Genomic DNA, 11,092 nt, shown 5'->3' with positions numbered 1-11,092 from the left:
TGCGGTTTCATAATCGAAAATGTGGGCGACTACCAGTGACTGTGCTGCATGGATTTTACCGAGTCAAAATATGTCTTCCCCGAAAAGCCTGTTTTTTTTTTTTTTTTTTTTTTTTTTAAGAGTCGGGCAACCCTAGCCTGCAAAGCAATGACAAAGCATTTTATTGAACTAATAAAGTACGAGACAACATTAATTTTAAATGCCATCTATTCATTCATTATTAAAGCAAAACAACTGCTTGCAGGCTGGCTGGTCTGACTGTGACTCCGCGTGACTCAAGGTGAGAGCTGGCAGGTGCTTGAGGGTGCCTATAGTAATAGGCTATGTACTACAAAGCTGTGTAACTCTAACTTCACATACGAGCTACAGAATTTGTTTGAATGTGCCAGAAAGACAGAAGAATAGAATAGGATATACTTGAAAAGTCTCAGACTGTGTTAATCTCAGCTAAACATTGGGTGTACTACACTCAACGTGAACTAATATACACCATAAGATGTAAAGCTGTGATGGAGATTTACTTCGTATGATCTGCTCTTACCTGGAAGACTTTTGGAAGTACATCATTAGAATAACCTTAGATAGGGCTACTATAAAACAAAAAACAAAACAAAAAAACAAACAAACAAACAAATAGGCTAGAGTCTGTTCCTAGGGTCTGGATTTTGGGAGATGTACAAGGACTTAATGTGGACAATAATAATAATAAAATACTTTACATTACAGCGGGCACAGCATTCTACAGAATTGGAAATCTGAGATCCCTCCTTCACAGACGCAATGGTTAAATGAGTTAACATCCTATAATACTCCTTAAAAGATCCTGTAGGGCCTGTAGTGTGAGGAGGAACCCAGCAACATATGAGAAAATATAGTGCTCTCTTCCATCATTACATCTCCTCGGCTAGTGAATTAGACCGAAAACCTGCCCTCCTGCCCCCTACTTAGTGTTGTACTTTATTAATATATAGAAGAACTTCATGCCTTACTTGGTTGTATATTATTTTCTTTATTCTTCAACAGTGAACGAGGGAGAGATTTCCAGCATAGCAGGGTTGTGGGTGGGGACTAGTAGGGATTGCTTATTTGTTTGTTTTTCTGTGTTTTTTTTTTTTTTTTAAAGTATTATTTACTTTCATCCTCATTATCCATGTGTGTCTGTCTCAAGAAATTTTGCTTCAATAAAAAAAAAAAAAAAGACTCGAAGACTTATTTATAGCCTGCCGAAACGGCATGGAAGTTGTACACTGATCAAATAGCATTTGGCATCCAGGGTGAGTGGTGGAATAAGACGCAATACAATACAGGACAAAACAGCTGAGACCACAAAGCTCCATCAAGACCACAAAGCTCTGCGTGGCACCGGCTTGGAGAGAGATGCAAGCCTCCCCACTGTCTTGTTGACAGACTGTTCTCACCAGCCTGCAGCCCGTAGCCTTGAACATCCTCATTAATTATAAACGTATTCAGTTTATTAATTCAGAGAACAAAATTGGGCTATCAAGAGTTTTAAATTGTGCAGTGTCGCAAGTGTGTTGATTCCTGTCCTACACCTGGTTATAATGACTTAACAAAAATGTTATTGAATGCCGCACTCTGCTGGTGCCGGTATGCCATGCTTACCATGATAGAAAAATGATAACAGTAGAAAAGGCATTTGGATATTTTGGGGTAGAAAGGTCAACCTTGATCATCCCATAAAAATGTTTTCTTTGTTAGCCCCACAATAATAACAGATCCGGTGATAAATCTGTATAATTTACAGGCTGCGTCATGATGCAGACAGGACAACTGGAGGAGGAAAGCAGGACTCTCTGGGATGACAGACTGGCCCATTGTCTGGGCAGGCTGGCCCAGATTTGGGGTTCAGTCCCAGGGGTCCTGCATGGAGAATGAAACACGAACCACAAACACTCACTGAACTTCACGCCCCTGCTAATGAACCAATCAGAAGCGCTTCTTTGGTTGCCAGCCTCAAGTTAGCTGAAGCGGTTTCCACCGGCGGCCATCTTTAGTGATGATGGAGGGACATAAATAAAGACTTCCCCATAGCAACTGTATCTAGTGCCATGAGAATGAGCACTCTCTTAACCCAAACAAAATAGTTTCTTTTTAAAAGTTTCGTCAGACGACCAAAATTTCATTACAGACGCATAGTTAAGCGGCGGTGGCACACTCAACATGGCGACAGCTCGCAGCCATTTTGGCTCGGTGTACGTCATGACGTGGTGCCTGTTTTGACGTTTGCTCCCTGTCAACCTGAGAGGCACAGAAGTGAAGCTAGGACACGGACTAATAATACGGTCAAGCACAGGTAAATATTTCCTTTAAGCAACACTTATTAACATATTTCCAGTATTTTCAAAAAGACAGTGCTCATACAGTGCCGTTATGGTCGTTCGGACATTATCTTTTTTCATACTCAAGTTACCAGCTAATGTGAGCTAATTGGAGTATTCTAACTACCGTAACATACTTGAAGCTACATAACTCAACATAGGTAACAGCTAGGTAGCTTAGCATGCCATTAAACCAGCACCAGTTGGTTCATCTCTCAAAGGTATTCCTTCCTGACAGGTTGCGTCAATGACAGCGAACAGCGCAACAAAGCAGTGCATTGAAAGTGAAGCCACTGCAACAGGACTTACTTTTTATAGTAACTCTTACGTTAGCTGTTTAGTTAGATAGTTGTAATTGTGAATGAGTGTGGAAGTGAGCAGTTGTTGTCATCACATTTATCCAGTTATTCAATTTGTATATGCTTCAGTGTTAGGTTGCTCCTGTCTTTTGGTTAGATTACTTTGAGATGACTTACTAAATTAATGTTTTCCTATTTTCTATTCATCTTCTACAGTATTTTTCGTCATGGCATTGAGAAGTGCTGCATGCCGTCTGCTGGTCAACCCTCAGAGATGTGCCATCATCTCAGCCTCCAGAGCACAGGGAACTGCAGCACCTGCTAGACTTGGTAATTACCATTACATGGCAGCCATCACATACAACCTTGTCTAACTATAACTAACAACTGGTTTTGGGCAGAAGAGAATTTAGTAATGGCATGTGCATTTTTTTTTTTAAGTGCTGGATTTTTAATTTGTGCTAATTGTATCTAGTGATGTCTAAATTGCTGCATTTGCTGGCATACATTATTGTGCAATATGGAAAACTGCCTCCACAGACTCAACAGAAAATTGTCTGAGCTAGATAATCTATCACAGTAAATATGAAGTATGAAATATGAATTTGGTGTTGTCACAGTTTCTGTTTTAATTTTCTCTCATTGGGCCCAAGTTGACGTTTTACACATCAGTGAGTGCATTGCCTTACATTGTGCTGACTGTCAAGCATCTGACATTCAAAGGGGAGAAATGGAAGACTGTGTTTGTCAACCCAGATTGCAGTTAACTAACTTCAGTTTATATGACACCATAAAGTTTAATTACAGATGCATTGCAAAACAATTGGGGGAAATGTGAAGAAGTAGAACTAGACAGTTGTAAATCGGCTTTAACTTTAAATGACATCGGTATTTTATTTTTAGCAATTTTAGATTTTTGTCAGGGTTTTAGTAATGTGCCATTCATATTCAATTTTAACAAGTTATTGCTAGAAATTGCAATTTTAGGCAATTAGGCAATACTGGCAAGTTCTGTAATAACTGGCCATTATCTGTGTTGTATTTCCACAGATGCAGAGAAGACTGAGCAGAAGTCCAAAGCACGTAGGTGTTGAAATAGGCTGCTAATGTTCAAAACTACAGTCTGACATTCTGAAATTGAAGTACAGACTGAAACATACTGTGAACTATGGGTTGACGGTTTTCTATCTAACTGTGTGACAGCCAAGGTCCAGTTCAACTGGCGTGATGCCCTGGAATTGGAGGGTCAGCTGACTGAGGAAGAGGTCATGATCAGAGACTCCTTCCGGACCTACTGCCAGGAGAAACTCATGCCCCGCATTCTGATGGCAAACAGAAATGAAGGTATGTCAGAGTTAGATTCTCATATTCACCCCCCTACACACATGATTTAATTCCTCACTTGAGTCTGCGATCAGTTTTATAGAGTCTATGAACTGTCAGCAGTTGAACTTTTAATGCATCTGACAGCTTGTTTTGCCATTTTCTTTCAGTGTTCCACAGAGAGATTGTGTCAGAGATGGGTGAGCTGGGTGTCTTGGGCCCAACCATCAAAGGTCAGGCTTATTCAAACTCAACCCCATTTACAGCCATGTCCTTTTGTTTTAACAAGTGCACTGCTCAGTGGTCATTACATGTATGTTACAGTGGCAATACCACCTCCTTTCGTATCCTTTTGATGAGCTAAACAAGATACACTACAGATCTGGGTTTATTGTGCCATGTTATTGTAGGCTATAAAGTTTAAACATAAGTCTCTTATGAAACAACCAAACTTGTCTAGAATTATGTAACACTGTGTGATGGACTTTGGTCATCAGCACACCATTGGCAAGAGGGTTGTTTGCTTTTGAGGAATATTTGTGTATACCTTGCTAAAACCATTAAAACATGAGGCTATAGTGTTTTACTGTATGACCAATTTACTCTCTGCTTTTGCTGACACTTTGGACTTGTCTCTCTTGTTCTGATATAAAGGTTATGGCTGTGCTGGGACAAGCTATGTGGCCTATGGCTTGATTGCAAGAGAAGTAGAGAGAGTGGACAGTGGCTACCGATCTGTCATGAGTGTGCAGTCCTCACTGGTCATGCACCCCATCAATGCATACGGCACAGAGGAGCAGAAACAGAAATACCTTCCCAGGCTGGGTAAGGAGAAACAGATTAGTAGTATACATGAAATTTACCATGAATGTAAACAGTGATAATAAACCATTTTGGTGACCTCAGTTCCTTACACTTGATTAATAAAAAGTGAGCATGGAGTAATTATTTAAGTAGAGGTCTTGGGTCAGGATGTTGTTGGGCACTAATACTCAAACTTTATAAACCTAATTAGCAGTGACTGACATCTCTGTGAAACATTGCCTGATTTGTCCAATGTTCTGACCCCCCTCTTAATCCCGTGTCACTCCCAGCTCGTGGGGAGATTCTGGGCTGCTTTGGCTTGACGGAGCCGAACCACGGTAGTGACCCCGGCGGCATGGAAACAAGAGCCAAGTACAATCCATCCAGTCGCACCTACACTCTCACTGGCTCAAAGACCTGGTAAGCAGACTGAGTTGAATTCTTGAAGTAGTGGGTATAATTAATGATAACAGAAATGGTTTCTGTGAAAGGCCTCATTGAAAAGCCTCTCAATGGAGGAAAAACTGTTTTGAAATTCAAAATTTACTCTAGTTTGTGCACCAGGACAGTATCAAGTTGTGCATAACATTGTTCGAAAGCAATAGAGACCTGGGAGAAGGGACTCAGTGGGAAATATCCTTTGATACCAGTGTAATAGCTCCCTATATATACCAAGTGGTTTGTATTGCAAATACACTCCAGACTTTGATGACAGATTTAATAATACAGTTTTCATAATAATACATTTTATGTATATTGTTTTGTAATACATAATAATACATTTTTCAAAGCTTGAAACCTAAAACAGTATGAATCAAGGTATTTCTCATGCGTTACTGCAAGAGAAGAAATGTGTATGCGCTCAGACCACTTTTATTTCAGGGCTATGTTTGAGCAGGGTCGAGGGGTGTCAAGAATGTAAACAAATTCATGGGAAGAGTGTGACCTGTTAGATGCAGCAGATTAACAGAGAGAGTTTCTGTTGATAGTTACATCAAGTGCCACTGTGGTTGTAAGTGTTTAGTCAGTTTAACAACCACAGTTGTAAAACTGACCGAAGGGGAAATGGTTATATTTGTCACCAGGTACTCATCAAGCTTATTTTTGGAAGCGCACATGACAACCACAAACAAAACCTTTTTATTTAATTACCTTTCTTTTAGAAAGGTTTTGTTGTTTTTTTTGCCATAAAATATATTTTGAATTCGAGTAGCGTCTCTATCTTCAAGGTCAAGGATTGTGTTGTTTCCTAGGACACCGCACAACTTGTTTACACCATGCCATTGTTTAGGCTAAGCCTTAGTTGTCCACTTGGTGGAGCTCCTCACAGTTTAATATCAAACTACATGAGACTTTGTCATTTGCCTAGAGTCTATATTCATGACCTTTAAGAGCTGATTTTCAGGGATTGACTTGTCTCTTTAATCCACCTCTGATTTGGTCCTCTGGCATCATAAAAAGATGTCTTTGACTTTGAACATAGTTTTAACACCTGACTTAACATTTGGAGGCTTGACATTTGGGAAAGGACTTGAAACATTATGAATCAAGACATTTATTATGCAAGAAGTGTGTGTGGGCTCAGAGTACTTTTATCTCAGGAGGGCTATTTAAGAGCAGGGTTTAGAGGTGTCAAGAATGTAAACAAATTCATGGGAACAGTGTGGCCTGTCAGATAGGGAGGAGTAACAGTGAGAGTTTCTGCTGATAGTCAAGTGCCACCAGGGCTGTAATTGTTGAGGAAGTGCATTGTTAACTAGAGTAGAGGTGAAATGGTTGCACTCATCACCAGTTAACTGGCAAGCTTGTTATTGACTCTCCTTGATTGTTACTGTTCACACGTGACTGAAATCGGTTTTAAAGTAGATGGGATTGCAGGGTACATCACAACCATAGAGAAACCCTTTTTTTATTTACTTACCTTGCTTTTGTATAACTTTTTTATGTATGTCATAAAATAAATCATTGGGCTTTTCAGCTGCCTCTATATTTTTAAGTTCAAAGATGTTGTTATTTCCCAGGACACCACAGTGCTCACCATGACATTGTTTAGACAGACCCTGCGTTCCAATACTCATACTATCATACTATTTAGTAGGGTAAAAAAAGATTTAGTGTGTCCCAATACATAGTATGTCAGATGCAGTATGCCAAGAGTACCAGGATGTTCTACTATATCCGGTCAGATTTCGCAGTATGGATTTCAGCATGCTGCTCTGGCCATTCTGACCCACAATCCTTTGTGCAGCGGACGTTACGTTGCACTGACTGAGCTGCGTGTACAAGCCATGCCCACATACGGACGACAACAAAACACACATATAGCACAAAACTCGCTCAGTGACAGCAGAAGCGACAGGAAGACAGAAGATAATAAATATGACAGAGGACAGCGCAGTATGAAACAGCAGTGGCATTTTGACAACAACATTCAAATTTGCCTAGCAATAACTTGTTAAATCTCGAAGTAAGCGAGAGGGCCGGACTTCAGGGATGATGTATGTAGTGTGTCCCAATAGTATGCATATGCATGCATATTTCATACTAAACTACATACTTTGTAAGGGCAGCTGCAGTACATACTAAAAGTAAAAAGTATAAGTATGCGATTTGGAACGCAGGGTAAGTGTTAAGGCTAAGCCATAGCTGTCCACAGGGTGGAGCTCTTCACAATTAAAATATAAAGCACTTGACATGTCATTTGCCTAGGGTGTTTGTTGCCATTAGGGATGGATTTTTTTTAGGGACTGAAGTTTTGTCTCTTTAATCAGCTTGTGAATTGGATCTCTGCCATCATGGAAGAGTGACACTGAGTATGCACATTTCAGCTGCTTATTCTGTTAAGTCTGAGAACATAAGATGTTTAACATGCACAAGTAAATGCAGGCTCAGCACGCTGTGTTGTGATAGTTTTTTGACATAGTCCTTATTTTTGGTGTAAGTAGACAGGCTTTCCATTGCATTCTCAGTTGATTCTTTTTTTACTGTTTAACCTTCAGGATTACCAATTCTCCAGTAGCGGATATTGCTGTAGTCTGGGCCAAATGTGAGGATGGGAAAGTTCGTGGCTTCATCCTGGAGCGTGGCATGAAGGGTCTCTCCACACCTAAGATTGAGGGAAAGTTCTCCCTGAGGGCGTCTGCCACTGGTATGATCCTCATGGATGAGGTGGAGGTTCCTGAGGAGAACCTGCTGCCTAAAGCAACAGGCCTAGGGGTGAGTGTAGTGGACTGTGAACACCGTAGAAGTAGCTTTGTGTTTGGAAGGATGCTCAAGTCACTGTCAAACTTAACTTACCATAAAATCTGAGTCATCTGTTCTACACAAAGTAGAATGCAGTCACAATCATCTATATGGTCACGTGTATGTGCTAGACAGAATTAAATACTGTGGAATATATACTGCACACAGAATCAATTGCTTTTGCCCCTGCCTTCCTGGGTTCCAGGGTCCTTTTGGCTGCTTGAACAACGCCCGGTACGGTATCGCATGGGGCGCTCTGGGTGCTGCAGAGTTCTGTTTCCACGCTGCTCGTCAGTACACACTAGACAGGTGAGAAGACAGGGACTGTGGAATGGCCTTTAGATCATGTCTGTGCTAATGTTATGACACCAGCTGAGTCATTCCTGTGTATTCAGTATCTTAGTAATGTCATTCTCATGGTAAGGATAAAATGAAATTGAATGTAGTCTGTCTGGACAAAACTTTTTAAAACTTTTAAATAATATTGACACCTGACATGCTAGTAGGCTCAGATAATTTAGTGGCTCAAGATTTTCCTCAATGCATTACATCACAATTACATGTCACAAATCTTAATTTACTGAAATTAAAATTTGTTAACCAGAAAGTACACAATTCTGGTTATACTATATGATTTTTTTCTAATGTTACAAGTACAACTTTTGTTGTAGTGGAATGAAGTATTTGATGATGAACTTGAAAATAAAGTTATTTTGGTGTCTTCTAACCCAGAATCCAGTTTGGTGTGCCACTGGCCAGGAATCAGCTGATGCAGAAGAAAATGGCTGACATGCTGACAGAGATCACCATTGGGCTACAGTCCTGTCTGCAACTGGGAAGACTCATCGATGAGAAGAAGTAAATAGAGCAGGAATTCCTAAATGAAATGTATTAGCTATGTCCATGAGATAAAATTAAGCACTGTTATCTAGTTGTGTGCAGCTACATCAAAATACTTTAGTGCAACATGGTGGTGTAGAGAGGAAGAGAGACCAACCCTCAGTAGGAAGGCTCAGGTTCAAGCCTTGGTGCTCAACAAGTGTCATACAAATGTTAAAAAATTACTAAGTCTACTTCAAAATCTTTTTGTAAGAATTTCCAGCAACTCTGTGATCATGCATATTCAGAGCACATGCAGTGAGAACGTACATCAACCAAAGTATCACAATTTGATAGACCTGTAACTGAGCATTGTTTTTCTCATTTGCCACACTTGTGTTTCTCAACAGAGCAGCCCCAGAAATGATCTCCATGCTGAAGAGGAACAGCTGTGGAAAAGCCCTGGACATCGCCAGGCAGGCCAGAGACATGCTGGGAGGAAACGGAATTGCTGATGAGTACCACATCATCCGTCATGTCATGAACCTGGAAGCTGTCAACACTTACGAAGGTGGGAATGAGTCAGTCTGGGCATGTTGAAACTCGGTGTGTGTACAGACACTGAAGAAGAAGGGACAGAGTTTTTATGATTTATTTTCAATATAAGATAAAAAAAAAAATACACACTGGTCTGGTGCTTTATAGTTTGTGACTTAGCACCAACTAGTAGCTGTATAAGAAATCTCCGGGAATAAGTGCTTGGTGGCATGGTGTCTTGATCGAAATTTGCCAAACTGAAAACATATCCTACATCCTCATACCCTACTCTGTTCTGTGTCAGAAAACACTTGTAATATAGTATAAAACTTCACTTTTATGTGGCTTGTACAGGTCTGTTTTTAAGCAGCTCGTGTTCTAAAGTATTACCAGTGCGCCAAGGCAGACAAGTGCTCATTGCTGCACCATCTTATACTGGTGTATTTCCACTGGCGGACCTAAGGGGCAGAAACAAGCACTCATCAACGGAGTTTATGTTTTATATTATATAGTTTATATTAATGGGAAACCATGAATGGGATGAATTATATTCAGGCAGCCGTTAATATTCCAGGGTGGGGCACCCAAGTATAAGTATGGGAAACACTGGCGCAGAGTATAGTGGGTGAAGGCTGGTAGATCTACAACAAAATATATTTCATAACTTTAATTCAACTAAATTGTTTTTTAGTTGAATATTATTGTGTAGGAATATTTTAATCCCACCAATGTCACACCTACACAGTAGTACATAGTATTAAGACCTGTTTGTGAATCATACTGTGTTATCTCCTTTTCCAGGTACCCATGATATCCATGCTTTGATCCTGGGCAGAGCCATCACCGGATTGCAGTCTTTCACCGTGGGCAAATAGATCCGGCCTCATATTGTGTTCCTGTTCCTGGCAGATATCCAGCTAACAGGAACCTCCTGTCAGAAATATCAGTCTCCTGTCATCTCTGTAATAAGGCACAGCCAGTTTTCAAATCACTTTGATGGATTGTCATCTGTATTATGGCAGTGTTTTTTTTTTCTCTCTTAGGATGGTAAAATATATATTTGAGAGAGAAATAACAAGTCTGTCACTGAACTTGTGGACTCTTGTGGAGTGTAATTATTCAAAAACAGATTTATCAACTGTAAAGAGGGCTATTTTTCTACTCTCAGTCCCCATACCGAAGCAGTAGTTTAAGTTTCCAATTTCCTAGAGTCGAACAGAGGTTAAATTCATTTAACAGAATGTCAGGGTCATTCACGCTTATGACAGTAAGTATAAACAGTTTTGAATGAGGTCATGATCTGTAGTTAGGTTTGAAAATGTAGAATCATTAGCTTACTGATGTGCTGTGGTTATTGACATAAGCACAGTAAACACAACACTACTGTAATTAGAGAGCAGCAGAAACTAAATACCCCAACTTGTTTGCTTGTGAAGCCTCTTTTTTTTTTCTTAAATATTTCATCTAACTATGCTGCCGTTTTCATTTCATAATTGGTGAAGGGTAATCTTACTCAGCTGACCCCTCAATTACTATGTTCAAGTACACAATTGTGGAAACTGTTAGCACTTTACTGACTCTATTCATCAGATGTCATCATTTTGCATGGTGTGTCAAAGGTCAAAATTGTTCATCAGCGCTTTTAATAAATAAAACTTATTTAAACACTGCAGTTGTCTGTAGGGACATATGGTGGAAGTTTAGCCTGTTGGTAAGGTGAGCCACACC

At 40.0% G+C, this 11,092-nt stretch overlaps 1 protein-coding gene across 2 annotated transcripts; it reads left to right on the top strand.

Moving 5' to 3' along the window:
- Positions 1-2,227: 2,227 nt before the first annotated feature.
- Positions 2,228-11,034, top strand: gcdhb (glutaryl-CoA dehydrogenase b). Of its 2 annotated transcripts, none has more exons than XM_030058796.1 (12): positions 2,228-2,314; positions 2,855-2,968; positions 3,689-3,721; positions 3,842-3,982; positions 4,132-4,194; positions 4,616-4,786; positions 5,056-5,185; positions 7,765-7,981; positions 8,214-8,317; positions 8,741-8,866; positions 9,238-9,398; positions 10,166-11,034. In XM_030058796.1, exons 2-12 carry the CDS (start codon positions 2,866-2,868, stop codon positions 10,237-10,239), a joined length of 1,323 nt encoding a protein of 440 aa, XP_029914656.1. In that variant the 5' UTR covers positions 2,228-2,314; positions 2,855-2,865; the 3' UTR covers positions 10,240-11,034. The 2 variants fall into 2 exon arrangements, with proteins under 2 accessions (XP_029914656.1, XP_029914657.1); XM_030058797.1 differs by having other exon boundaries at positions 2,248-2,327; positions 2,863-2,968.
- Positions 11,035-11,092: the final 58 nt, after the last annotated feature.

Source organism: Myripristis murdjan, chromosome 8 (assembly GCF_902150065.1).
Source record: "Myripristis murdjan chromosome 8, fMyrMur1.1, whole genome shotgun sequence".
NCBI classification, from domain to species: domain Eukaryota; kingdom Metazoa; phylum Chordata; class Actinopteri; order Holocentriformes; family Holocentridae; genus Myripristis; species Myripristis murdjan.
Note: the sequence above shows the minus strand (reverse complement) of the source record. Positions and strands in the feature narration are given on the sequence as shown.

Bases quoted from the DNA above. Each gene is read 5' to 3' on its own strand.
- gcdhb (XM_030058796.1), top strand. From the start codon at position 2,866: ATGGCATTGAGAAGTGCTGCATGCCGTCTGCTGGTCAACCCTCAGAGA. The intron at 3,722-3,841 runs GTAGGTGTTGAA...ACTGTGTGACAG, and splicing joins TGAGCAGAAGTCCAAAGCAC to CCAAGGTCCAGTTCAACTGG. The intron at 8,318-8,740 runs GTGAGAAGACAG...CTTCTAACCCAG, and splicing joins CGTCAGTACACACTAGACAG to AATCCAGTTTGGTGTGCCAC.